The sequence below is a fragment of the Aotus nancymaae genome, unplaced genomic scaffold, assembly GCF_030222135.1.
Source record: "Aotus nancymaae isolate 86718 unplaced genomic scaffold, 86718_ANA_hifiasm-v0.15.2.pri h1tg000106l, whole genome shotgun sequence".
In the NCBI taxonomy this organism is placed as follows: domain Eukaryota; kingdom Metazoa; phylum Chordata; class Mammalia; order Primates; family Aotidae; genus Aotus; species Aotus nancymaae.
In genome coordinates, this window is record NW_026988521.1 from 3177813 (window position 1) to 3190563 (window position 12751).

The following is a 12751-nucleotide window of genomic DNA, read 5'->3' on the forward strand; positions in this document are numbered from 1 at the left end:
AGTGGGGGCTGCGATGCAGGAGGTGGGAGCCGTTCGGAAACATGGGCGTCTCCTTAGAGATGTCTTCCCTCCAGCCTCCTGGGTCCTCCACACTGGACAGCCGGGCCGTCTGGGACATTCTGGCTCCCGTGAGCCGCACGTGCAGGGCCTGGGGGCTGAGGGCAGCTGGCACTCCTAGGAACCACGTCTACTAGGCACAGGGCCTGGAATTTTCTGGAGAAGCAAACAAATTGCCTCCTGGCGTCTGAGGCTGGAAGCTGGATTTCCCATCTTGGGGCTTTCTGGGTCTGTTTGCCACAAGGGTCTGGCATTCATTAAAAGTGTGGCCCTGGGCTGCCCAGACAGCCCCTCCCTGTGGACCCCCTTGAGAGGTATGGGGCCTAGGGGACCCCAGCTGTCTCAGCCCCCTGCAGAGCATGAGCCAGCCCCTGGTCCCTGCAAGCAAGCCCGCCGCGGGCTGAGGATGATTCAGACAGGGCTGGGGAGTGGAGGCAATTTGATTCCACGGACGAGCCCTTTCTCCTGCGCGTCTGTCCCTCCTTCCTCACCCACCCCCGCCTCCACCAGGCACAGCAGGCAGGGGTGGGGGACATGAGGAGGGGAAGGTGGGGGACCCAGAGTGGGCTTTGACGTCAGCTCAGCTTATAAGAGGCCGCTGGGCCAGGGCTGTGGAGACAGAGCCGGACCTCCACACTGAACCATGCCTACCCCCGACGCCTCCGCACCGCAGGCCAAGGGCTTCCGCAGGGCCGTGTCTGAGCTGGATGCCAAGCAGGCAGAGGCCATCATGGTAAGAGGGCAGGTAGGTGCCCAGGGGCTTCAGTGGACCGGAGCCTGGGGCTGGTGCTAGCTGCCTCTGCCGATCCCCAGCCTGGCTGGCAGCCCCGGGCTCCGGGTCCATGCAGACCCCTGGGTGTGGAGTCCTGGGCACGGCGACACCCCCTGTACCTGGTGTGTGGGTCCCTGCAGGGGGAGAGTGAGGCGGTGCCTGTCCCTGCGTGTGCCTCTCTTGGGCCGGCCTTCCCCGGGATTGTGTGGGTCCCTGCAGGGGGAGAGTGAGGCGGTGCCTGTCCCTGCGTGTGCCCCTCTTGGGCCGGCCTTCCCCGGGATTGTGTGGGTCCCTGTGTCTTGCTTCATCTTGGATCTTAACGATGAAAATATGGAAAAAAATCCATCCCCAAAATCCCAGATAGCCAGAGGTCCCTGGCTGCTGCCTACATGCAACCCCCACCCTGCTCCCACCTGCCCCTTCCTCCCTCTGTCCCAGCCGCCCTGTCAGCACCCCAACCAGCCCACCTGTTCAGGGAGGCACCCACCAGACCCTTCTGAGGCTCTAGCAGCAGCTCATGGTAGGGGGTCCTGGGCAAATAAGGGGCAAGTCCAGAGTCAAAGGGTATCTGGGCTGTGGGGCGATTCTCCTCGGCCCGTTTCTCCCTCCCTCCCTCCCTTTCTTCCTTCCTTCCTTCATTCATTCACCATAGAGTCTGAGTCCCCTGTGGCCCACACTTGGGAACCCTGTGTCCAAAGGGCTGTGCGGGCCAGGCTGGATAATCGGGAGCGTCTCAGCCCACAGGACGGGTCTTCGGTGCCTCCTGAGGCGCTCAGAACCGTCGGCTCCCTGGCACATTTGAAACAGGCTTTTATTTATGGACCTTGAATGAAACATGGTGTGGTTGTAGCAGGGTCATTTCCATGCGCCTTCTCAGGGGTACAGAGCGCCCTCTCCCCGCCAGGCTCCCCTTCAGGCGTCCCCTCCCCAGCGGGGCCCGGGGCCCAGCCTCCAGGCTCTCCACAGCCTGGAACTGCAGCTCTAGCTGCATCCACACCCCCCGAGGGTGAGGGGGACTCTGAGGGGGGCTCCTGCTGCCCGATTCATGTTCCACGATCTGGAAGTGCAGGATGAAGCTGATTCTTCTCTCACAAGGGGCCCAGAGCTGTCTCAGGAGTTCAGCTCCAAGAGATGAGCCCCAGGCATCTGACAAGTGCCTCTCTGTCCAGGCCTGGGATGGCTCTGGGATCAAGGGGTCAGAGGCGCTGAGTCCAGGGAGAGACACTTGCATCCAGAGCTGTGACAAAGGGTGGAGGGATGACGAGGCAGCCAGGAGCGGGCGCATGGGGCTAGTGAAGAGGGGAAGGGCCGGAGGACGGGTGTCCTGATGGAGGTGTGAGAAAGGGACCCTGTGTGGAAGCTGGGGGGGTTCTTCACTGGGGCCCTATGGGGGCAGCTCCTTCCTGAGCTGCCGTCCCCTCCCCAGTAGCCGATGGCACTGTCCGTCGAGACAGCGCCCTCTTCCCATCACTAATCCGGTTAGCGCCTGGCCTGGGGACAGGTGACACAGTGCCTCTGTCTGTCTGCTCCCCACAGAGCCCCCCACTCCTCCCCTACCACCGCTTCTGGCTGGGCTGCCCCCACTGGGGTGGATGCCCACAGGCACCTCAGCTAGCATCTGCCCCAGCAGGCACACAGTAGGTGATCAGCAATGTGCTCTCCTCCCTGGCCTCCGTGGGACCAGCCTCCAGGGGCTCAGCAGGTGGAGGAGACACGGGTGCCCCTGTTCCCACAGTCCCCGAGGTTCATTGGGCGGCGGCAGAGTCTCATCGAGGACGCCCGAAAGGAGCGGGAGGCGGCGGTGGCGGCAGCAGCCGCTGCAGCCTCCTCGGAGCCCGGGGACCCCCTGGAGGCCGTGGCCTTTGAGGAGAAGGAGGGGAAGGCGGTGCTGAACCTGCTCTTCTCCCCGAGGGCCACCAAGCCCTCCGCGCTGTCCCGAGCTGTAAAGGTGTTCGAGGTGAGCGCGTGGCCTCTGTGTCCCTGGGGCAAGGGCACCTGTGGGTGGGGCTGTGGGGGAGGGGGTGAGTCCCTGACCCCTTTATAGCAGAGATGCAGCTATAAAGATGTCCAGGCCCCTGAGGCCAGCACAGGGTGCAGCGGGGTAGTCTCAGGCCTCCGCTCAGCCCCCGTGGCCTCTGGCTACACCCCGTGTTCTTGAGGGTTCCTGAGTCCAGCCCTAGGGCTGAGGCCACCAAGCCTCGCTGTGCCCCCTGCCTTGCCCACCCCTAGCTGCCCCTCACCCACTGTTTCATACATGGGGGGCTCCCAGCAGGGCAGCATGGGAGGCAGGGGCAGGGCAAGGCGCCCCCTCCCACCCACTCAGCACAGCAGCTGAGGTGGCCGCTGATTGCATTAGTCACTCTGGTCCCACTGTGCCCAGGGGGGCAGGTGACCTGGCTCCCGGAAGAGGCTCCCAAATGACATTAAAGCCAGACTCCCCACCAGCTCGCAGAGCTGGCTTCCTGGCCTGAGGGCCACTGCGACCCATGGTCCTTGTTGCTGGGCAACCGGGAGGCGGGGAGGTGGAGCAGCCCCTTCCGGCCAGTGCCCTGGATGCTCAGGTGCCAGTGAGACTCAGTGTCCCCCACCCTGCAGCCCTGGACGAGGCTACCAGAGTTGGGGGCAGCTTCTGACCAGTGGCTGGGGAGCCAGGCTGTGTGGCACAGCCTCGGGACACACAGAGCCGCCCAGAAGCAGGTCAAGGCTCACGCAGTGACAACTCTCGGTTATGTGCGTGACACAAAACCCAGTTTGCCAGTGGCGACCCCTAGCCTGGTGGCCCACGCTGACCTGAGCCTGGGAGAACAGGGTCTGTGTGCTGCCAGCTGCAAAGGTCAAGGGCAGGGCTGGACCAGGCCAGGCCAGCCAACCGGATGTGCCTCCTCCTTCCCTCCTCCTCACTCTCTGTCCGTCTCTGTCTTTCTCCTTCCCGCTCTCTTCCTGCTTTTGCTCCCTAAGACATTTGAAGCCAAAATCCACCACCTAGAGACCCGGCCGGCCCAGAGGCCGAGAGCGGGGGGCCCCCACCTGGAGTACTTCGTGCGCCTGGAGGTGCCCAGAGGGGACCTGGCCGCCCTGCTCAGTGGCGTGCGCCAGGTGTCAGAGGATGTGCGCAGCCCCGTGGAGCACAAGGGTGAGGCTGGTTTTCTGTCCTGAGTGCCACCAAATGACTTTGAGGCTCTGGGGTGCAGAGGCTCCTGCAGGGGGACCCTACAGTGACGACATGGTGGTGGCCTGGGAAACATGGAGTTCCCTCTCTGCTGGCTCCACTCCATCCCCTGTTTTTCTACACATCCATGTCTGGGCCTGGGGCCACCCCTAGGATCCCCTGCAGCTGTCACAGCCCCGGCTGCCTCTGCCCCCCGGAAGTCTTATAGGGGAGGCTGCTTCAAGGTGGGTGACTCGGTCCCACGGCTCCGAGCTCACAAAGACCTCTTCCTCTATCCTCCTTGAAGCCCCCTGGTTCCCAAGAAAAGTGTCAGAGCTGGACAAGTGCCATCACCTGGTCACCAAGTTCGACCCTGACCTGGACTTGGACCACCCGGTGAGTGGTTTGGGAGGGCCCAGACTTCCTGTCCCGATCGCATCCCTACCTTTAGCCCAAGCCTGGATGGGAGTCTGTCGGCTTCAGGAGCCCCGGAGGCCCGCACCCCTCCCGGGCACAGCCTCCTGACCCCTGCATCCCCTCTGCCCTCAGGGCTTCTCCGACCAGGTGTACCGCCAGCGCAGGAAGCTGATTGCTGAGATCGCCTTCCAGTACAGGCAGTGAGGAGCCCCTGTGCTGGGGACCCAGACTCTGTCCTGCAGGCTCATGCTGGACCTGGGGGGCGGGAGGGAAGGACAAAGGGGAGGACCCATCTTGTCACCAGCATCAGTGCCTCCTGCCAGGCAGCTCTGCTCCAGGGTTTTCCCTTGTCCCCAAATCCCACTGGGGAAACTGAGGAACGAGGGGCTAGAGCAACCCACAGAGGCCACACAGCTGGCTCATGGTATAGTCAGCTAGGGCGTACCCTCCTTCCATCCTCTACCCCAAAGTCCTCGCTGCACAAGGCGGGTGTGGTCCTGTGGCCAGTGAGGCTCCCTCCCTCCCTCCCTGCCTCCCTCCCTCTCTCCCTGCCTCCCTCCCTCTCTCCCTGCCTCCCTCCCTGCCTCCCTCCCTCCCTGCCTCCCTGCCTCCCTCCCTCCCTGCCTCCCTGCCTCCCTTCTTCCCTCCCTGCCTCTCTCCCTCCCTCCCTCCCTGCCTCCCTCCCTCCCTCCCTGCCTCCCTCCCTCCCTGCCTCCCTGCCTCCCTCCCTCCCTCCCTGCCTCTCTCCCTCCCTCCCTCCCTCCCTGCCTCCCTGCTTCCCTCCCTCCCTCCCTCCCTGCTTCCCTCCCTCCCTCCCTCCCTGCCTCCCTGCCTCCCTGCCTCCCTGCCTCCCTGCCTCCCTCCTGCACCTTCCTGCTCTCTGAGAGCACCTGCTGACCACTGGCCTCTCCCCAGTGGCGACCCAATTCCCCGTGTGGAGTACACCGCTGAGGAGATTGCCACCTGGTGAGACCCCCGTGCAGCTAGCTGGCCAGGGGCTGGGGAGGAGCCCTGGGGATGCCTCCCAGAATCCTGGCGTGTGAAAGCCACCTCCAAGGATGTTGGCACAGCAGGAGAGACTAAAGCCAGGAAGAGGAGGGACTTCCAGGGCTCAGAGTGTCGGGTTGGGAGGAAGAGGCTACCCATCCTGCCGGGCCATCCCCAGGGTGCTGAGGGACTGCCCCTCATGACCCCCTACCCCCTGGGATTCCCCAAAGCCACCAGCAAAAGACCCTCCCAGGGGCCTGGGTCTTCAGGGGTCCCTGAGAGGCCTGTGTTGGGGGGGCTCAGGCAGGCAGAGGAGCCCACGGCTCAGGAGGGGCTTCTGGGGGGTGTTTCGGGCACTGGGGTGTGGTGTTGGGAGGGCCTAAGCCCCACCACCTGCAGGAAGGAGGTCTACACCAAGCTGAAGGGGCTGTACGCCACACACGCCTGCGGGGAGCACCTGGAGGCCTTCGCGCTGCTGGAGCGCTTCAGCGGCTACCGGGAGGACAACATCCCCCAGCTGGAGGACGTCTCCCGCTTCCTGAAGGGTGCGCCCTGGGCGGGAGGGGCGGAGAGCCGGGGGCCAGACCGGCCGCCACGAGCCCCAGCCCAGCGTGGCCAGCCCGCCCCTGCGTGGCCGTGACCAGGTGGCCCCTTGCAGAGCGCACGGGCTTCCAGCTGCGGCCTGTGGCCGGCTTGCTGTCTGCCCGGGACTTCCTGGCAAGCCTGGCCTTCCGCGTGTTCCAGTGCACCCAGTACATCCGCCATGCGTCCTCGCCCATGCACTCCCCAGAGCCGTGAGTGCGCGCCCCAGCCCCTAGACCAAGGGTGAGGGTGCAACGGGTGGCCCCTCAGCTGCCCTCTCTCTCCTGTGTGCAGACAGCCCCGTGGGTGGGAGGTGCGGTGGGTGGCCTCTCAGCCCTCTCTCCCTCCATGCAGGCAGCCCCGCAGGGGGGCGGTGGGACCAGCGGCCCCTCAGCTGCCCTCTCTGTCCACACAGGCAGCCCCTCCGGTGAGGGTTGCTACCGGTGGCTCCTCAACTCCCCTCCCTCCTACGCACAGGCAGATCCGAGGGTTGGGGGTGCGGTGGGCGGCCCCTCAGCCCCGCCTCCCTCCTTTGCGCAGGGACTGCTGCCATGAGCTGCTGGGACACGTGCCCATGCTGGCTGACCGCACCTTTGCGCAGTTCTCCCAGGTGCGCCGCGGCCTCCGAGGGAACCGGGGTCACCCAGGGGCTGGCCTGGGGCTGAGGACGGGTCGGGGTTGATGTGTGGGTGGGTGAAATGTGCTGTCTGCCCCTGGGTCCCGCCATGGGGGGCTCGGTGCCCTGAGGGTCGACGGGCAGAGGGTGGGGCTGGAGCGAAGACTCCCACGGGCTGTGCTGCCATCTGCCGGCTGCCTGAGAACGGTACCCACAGGCTTAGAGATATGGTCAAGGAGGGCTGCCTGAAGGAGGAGGCCCGGTGGAGGTTGCGGACCCTGGGTGGTCGCGGTAGGTCTCTGCCCCCCAGGCAGTGTCCCAGAGACCGCTGGAGGGGCTGCTGACACCCCGGCGCCCCCACCTCAAGCTCGACCCAGGGCTGCCTCTCCCCACCCTTCATCCTTCTGCCCGCTCCACAGGACATCGGCCTGGCATCCCTGGGGGCCTCGGATGAGGAAATTGAGAAGCTGTCTACGGTGGGTCGACCCCACCCTGCAGGGCCTGGGTGCGGGCTTCGGGGTCCTCCCACTGTCCAGGCTGAGGCCTTTGCTTCCACCCATGAATCGCGACCCTCACCCTGGCCTGCCCGCAGCCTGGTCTGCCCTCCCTGGGGTGGTGTCCGGGTCACAGGCGACCAGGGGCTGCCCAGTGGGCGGCCGCTGTCTCTGGGCTGAGGCTGCCCGGCTTTCCCGCAGCTGTACTGGTTCACAGTGGAATTTGGGCTGTGTAAGCAGAACGGGGAGGTGAAGGCCTACGGCGCTGGGCTGCTGTCCTCCTACGGGGAGCTCTTGGTGAGACCGTCTCCCTGCGCAGCCCCCAGCGGAGGGGCGGGGCATCCATGGGGGACAGTGCAGGGAGGGGACAGACTCCCATGGGAGGAAACTGCGGCCTGGGCCTCCAGGACTCAGGCTGTCTTTGGAGAAAGTGTGTCTCTGCCCAGTCCCCACCCCACATTATCCCAGGCCTTGGGAGGCCCGGCGGGGGAGGCGGGGGCGACTCTGCCCGAGGAAGCCACCCGGTGTCAGGCCACAGTGCCCAGTTCCCCCAGGGGCCTGGGTGCAGTGGGGTCAGTGACGCCGGCGGCCTCCCGCCAGCACTCCCTGTCTGAGGAGCCGGAGGTCCGGGCCTTCGACCCCGAAGCTGCGGCCGTGCAGCCCTACCAAGACCAGACGTACCAGCCGGTGTACTTCCTGTCGGAGAGCTTCAGCGACGCCAAGAACAAGCTCAGGTGGGCTTGGCTCCTGGGGCGAGCCCCCCGTCATGTCCCCAGACTGGACAAGCCAGGCCTTCCTTCAGGCCTTGAGCAGGGCTGGGCTGTGAGCCCAGGTCACAGACGAGAAAACCAATCCCTGGTTGCAGCAGCCCCTCACGGCAGGGACACCGTCTGTGAGCAGGACTCCAGCGTCTGTGGAGGGGCAGACCTACAGGACTGGGGGCGCTGGGTGGCCAGGTCAAGGCCAGGTCAAGACCACTGTTGGGGGTGTCGACAGAGCTGAGCTTTGTGAGGAGGTCCTGTGGAACCTGGGATAGGGAGAGGTCAGGGGAAGACAGAAGCAGGGTGGGGGCATGGGGGGAGTGGGGTCCCTGGGGCTAGGGGCCTTTGGTGCAGTGACCAGGGTGTCAGGAGAGGGGAGCAGAGCCCATTAGCCTCAGTAAAAGGGCTCATCATCTTCCCTCCAGCCCCACCCTTCTGCCCTGGGGAAACTGAGGCCAGGAGTTATGTGTCCGTCGGACTGGGTGCTGAATTCCACTCACAGACTTAGGGATGTGGTCAAGGAAGGCTTCCTGGAGAATGAGGCCTGGTGGAGGTGCAGACAGGGATGGGGTGCCCGGCAGAGGCTCTAGTGGAAAAGGAGCCTGGCCTGTCTCCCCGTGAACCCCTCGCCCAGCCCTGGAGGAGGCCTCAGTGTCCTGCCTGTGACCAGGTGGCTCAGAAAAGCCCTGGGAGCTTGGAGCCACCGTGATGGTGGAAATGCAGCCCCTGGCCTCCTCTCCTGGAGGCTGCAGACTCTGCCCACTGATTGACCGAGGGCTCTGCCGTTCTCCTCCCCAGGAGCTACGCTTCACGCATCCAGCGCCCCTTCTCCGTGAAGTTCGACCCATACACGCTGGCCGTCGATGTGCTGGACAGCCCCCAGGCCGTGCGGCGCTCCCTGGAGGGTGTCCAGGATGAGCTGGACACCCTGGCCCATGCACTGAGTGCCATTGGCTAGGTTCAGGGCGCCACTGAGGGCCCTTCCCAACCTCCCCTGCTCCTGCACCATCCCGGAGCTCAGGCCCTGGAGAGGGGCTGGCTCCCATTGCCCCCCATGCCCTCCCCGCTGCCAGGCTTCTGCTGCCCCAATGCCTGCTGCTCAGAGCAACAGCTGCTTGTGCCCGTGGTGACGTCCTGTCCAGCTCCCAGGGTCCTGGAGGCTGCTACGCTGCCCTCCACTCTGCCCTGAACCCATCTGCTGCCCCATCCACTGTCACAATAAAAGAAAGTGTGCCTCTACCTGCCTGGCCCCGTGTCTGTGCCACAAATGTCCCCACCCCAGCCTCACACAGAGGTTTTGCCCTGGTCTCCTTCCTCCTCTGGGAGATGGCTGATCGCCCTGGCCAGGCAGCAGACCCCTCTGGGGCCAGTTTCTCCGCTCACCCTGAGGTCCCACCCAGCTCTGAGTCCCTCGGGCACCCTAGCTGAGCTGCCCCATCTCCGTGGGTGCCCTCCCGGGGTAGGGAGCCAGATGACAGTGGGAGGGTCTCTCTCAGGCCTGGCAGGGAGCAGGGGTCGCAACTGTGCTGGCTGGGGGTGGCCTCTGCGGGGGGCTGCCGGCCTAGCACCTCCTGCTGATGGGGCTCCCAGCCCTTGATAGGACCGGGGAGAGGGACGGCTGCTCCGATGCCCCACCCACCCTGAGCAGGCCCTGCAATCTAAGGGGGGCCTCAGCGTGGCCCCTAAAATGTGTGCTGATGGGAGAGTCCGGCTGAGCTGGTGGCTGTGCAGATGCCCTGGGCCTGTCTCCCCAGGAGGCTGCCTGTGAGATGGGAGATGCCCTCCAGAGAAAGCACCCAGCACCCTCCAGGCCTGACCAGCCGGGTGTCCCTTCCTTTCTTGGAGAGAGCAACCCCAGGGCATCCTGCAGGGTGGGCCAGGACAGCAGCTGGCCTTCAATGCCCCTCCCTCCCTCCAGCTGCCCCACCACACTCTGCTGGGATCCTGGCTCTTAGCTCCCAGGCTGACAACCGTGGCAAACTCCTACTCGTCTTCCAAGGCCCTCCCGGGCACAACAGTCCTTCCCAGCCTAGCAGTCTGTTCCTCACACACCCTGTCGGTGCCCAGCCCCTGCAGGCACCTGGAGGCTGCAACTAGGAGTGTCTCTGAAGGGCTGTGAGCCCCAAGGAAGCCCTGGGGCAGAGCTTGCACCTACCTCGCTGCCCCGACCCTGCCAGCCCCTGTTTCTGCCCTCCCACCTGGGTACCCCCATCCAGGCTCCCTCCCTACACACTCGTCTTAAGGAGGCACCTACGTCTTCCCCCACTGCGAGGCCTCAGAGCACGGTGGCATCCTGGGGCAGTCACCACAGGTCCTGCTGCAGCATGGCTCAGGGCGAAAGGGGCGGGGGAGGGGCCCCACAGTCAGCTGGCGCCCACTACCAAACCGGCTAGGCAGGAGATGCTAAGGCTGGGAGAGTTCGGGGCGGCCCCCAGGGGCTCTGAGGCTGAGGCTAGGCTGGGGCACAGGGATGAGAGGGTTCGGGGCACACAATGCCCCAACCTGCCTGCCCCATGATCTCGCCCTCCTGCTGCTGGGACCTCCTGATCCTGCCCCTGGAGCTCACAGGTGGTTAGGGGCTGCGGGCAGCAGGGCTCAGAGCCTGTGCACTCCCGACGGGTCTGGCTGGGCTTCCAGGTGCCTGCCCAGGGCTCAGTCCAGATGACACTGTGGGGGTGATGGGATCGCGGGGCCTGGCCAGGAGAGCAGTGATGGGCAGGGGCTCTGGGAAGAGGAGTGGGGGCCGGGAGGGTGCCTACGGGGCCAGGACGGAGCTTCCCACACCTGCCCATGGAGCCCTGCAGCCACCGCAGATCACAGGGAAGACGAGGTCCAGGCGGCCTGCTGGGGACCTGCTGCTCGTCCCTGGGTCCCCGGGGCCTGCCCTCCTGCCGCCCGGGAGAACTGAGGGCCTCAGCTAGGGCTGCTGTCCTGGGGTGGGGTGGGAACTGGGCAGCCATCAGGGAGGGGGCCCCCTCACTCCCCCACCCCACAACCTCGGCCCACCCATGGGGGCATCTCGGGCAACCAGAGATAGAGGGCAGGGGTCTGGGGACAGTAGCGTGAAGAGCCCCGCCCTGCAGCCTCCCGCACTCCTGGTCTAATGTGGAAAGTGGCCCAGATGAGGGCTTTGCTCTCCCGGAGACATTTGCCCCCAGCTGTGAGCAGGGACAGGACTGGCCACCAGGCCCCTGGTTAAGACTCTAATGACCACCCCTCCCGGCCCTGAGGAAGAGGTGCTGACGACCAAGGAGATATTCCCGCAGACCCAGCAGCCGGGAAATGATCTGGAAAGTGCAGCCTCAGCCCCCAGCCATCTGCCAGCCCCTGCACCTCAGGCCCTAATGGGCCAGGCGGCAAGGTTGGCAGGTAGGGGAGATGGGCTCTGGGCCTATAAAGCCAGCAGGGACCCAGCAGCCCTCAGCCCTCCGGGACCAGCTGCATCACAGGAGGCCAGCGAGCAGGTCTGTTCCAAGGGCCTTCGAGCCAGCCTGGGCCCAGGGCTGCCCCACTCGGGGGTTCCAGAGCAGTTGGACCCCAGGCCTGCAGCGGGAGGGTGTGGCTGGGCTCTGAAGCATTTGGGTGAGCCCAGGGGCTCCAGGGCAGGGCACCTGGCCTTCAGCCGGCCTCAGCCCTGCCTGTCTCCCAGGTCGCTGTCCTTCCACCATGGCCCTGTGGATGCACCTCCTGCCCCTGCTGGCGCTGCTGGCCCTCTGGGGACCCGAGCCAGCCCCGGCCTTTGTGAACCAGCACCTGTGCGGCCCCCACCTGGTGGAAGCCCTCTACCTGGTGTGCGGGGAGCGAGGTTTCTTCTACGCACCCAAGACCCGCCGGGAGGCGGAGGACCTGCAGGGTGAGCCCCACCGCCCCTCGCTGCCCCCGCCGCCCCCAGCCACCCCCGCTCCTGCTGCTCCCACCCAGCCTGGGCAGAAGGGGACAGGAGGCTGCTACCAGTAGGGAGACAGGTGGACTTTTTAAAAAGAAATGAAGTTCTCTTGGTCACATCCTGAAAGTGACCAGCTCCCTGTGGCCCCGGCAGAATCTCAGCCTGAGGACAGTATTGGCTTCGGCAGCTGAGCTCCGAGATACCTCGGAGGGCAGGCAGGGCAGATTCCTCCCTCCACGTGCCCCTCGAGCAAATGCCTCGCAGCCCACTTCTCCACCCTCACCTGAGGACCGCAGCTTCCAGTGTTTTGTTGAGTACATCAAGTCCTGGGTGACCTGCGGTCACAGGGTGCCCCACGCTGCCTACCTGTGGGCAAATGCCCCATGGCACCCTGAGGAAGGCATGGCTGCTGGCCACGGTGGGCCAGACCCCTGTCCCCGGGCTTCATGACAGCTCCATAGTCAGGAAATGGGGCAGGCGCTGGTGACAGGCCCTGGAAAGACGTACCGGGGGTACCCGTTCAGCCTCCTGCCATGGCACCACCCAGGGCATTGAAGTCCTGTATGTCCACACCCAGTGCGGGGCACCCTTCCTCAACCTGGGCCCAGCTCGGCTGGAGGGGGTGAGGGCGTGACCTGGGGCTGGCGGGCAGGCGGGCACCATCTCTCCCTGACTGTGCCATCCTGCGTCCTCTTCCTCGCCGCTGTTCCGGACCTGCTCTGCGTGGCTCGCCCTGGCAGTGGGGCAGGTGGAGCTGGGTGGGGGCTCTATCACGGGCAGCCTGCCACCCTTGGAGGGTCCCCTGCAGAAGCGTGGCGTCGTGGATCAGTGCTGCACCAGCATCTGCTCCCTCTACCAGCTGCAGAACTACTGCAACTAGACTGGGCCCACAGGCCACCCCGTGCCCACTGCCACCTGCACCAGCACCTGCTCCCTCTACCAGCTGGAGAACCACAGCTAGCTGCGGCCCACAGGCAGGCCCAAATGCGGCCCTGCACCCTCCTCACCTGCACCACGAGTGATGGAATAAA

General features: G+C 65.5%; 2 protein-coding genes across 3 annotated transcripts; both read left to right on the top strand.

Moving 5' to 3' along the window:
• Positions 1-700: 700 nt before the first annotated feature.
• Positions 701-8858, top strand: TH (tyrosine hydroxylase). Its single transcript, XM_064370248.1, is given in 15 exon segments — positions 701-790; positions 1761-1779; positions 1782-1832; positions 2557-2786; positions 3788-3962; positions 4285-4373; positions 4527-4594; positions 5310-5360; positions 5781-5926; positions 6040-6175; positions 6504-6573; positions 6999-7055; positions 7275-7370; positions 7674-7807; positions 8633-8858. Coding segments are annotated over 15 exon segments (1572 nt in total). The 3' UTR covers positions 8793-8858.
• A 2354-nt stretch (positions 8859-11212) lies between these two features.
• Positions 11213-12602, top strand: INS (insulin). Of its 2 annotated transcripts, none has more exons than XM_064370322.1 (3): positions 11213-11336; positions 11484-11687; positions 12461-12602. In XM_064370322.1, exons 1-3 carry the CDS (start codon positions 11213-11215, stop codon positions 12598-12600), a joined length of 468 nt encoding a protein of 155 aa, XP_064226392.1. In that variant the 3' UTR covers positions 12601-12602. The 2 variants fall into 2 exon arrangements, with proteins under 2 accessions (XP_064226392.1, XP_012311615.1); XM_012456192.2 differs by having other exon boundaries at positions 11257-11298.
• Positions 12603-12751: the final 149 nt, after the last annotated feature.

Bases quoted from the DNA above. Each gene is read 5' to 3' on its own strand.
- INS (XM_064370322.1), top strand. From the start codon at position 11,213: ATGGGCTCTGGGCCTATAAAGCCAGCAGGGACCCAGCAGCCCTCAGCC. The intron at 11,337-11,483 runs GCTGCCCCACTC...CCTGTCTCCCAG, and splicing joins CGAGCCAGCCTGGGCCCAGG to GTCGCTGTCCTTCCACCATG. The intron at 11,688-12,460 runs GTGAGCCCCACC...TCGCCCTGGCAG, and splicing joins GGAGGCGGAGGACCTGCAGG to TGGGGCAGGTGGAGCTGGGT.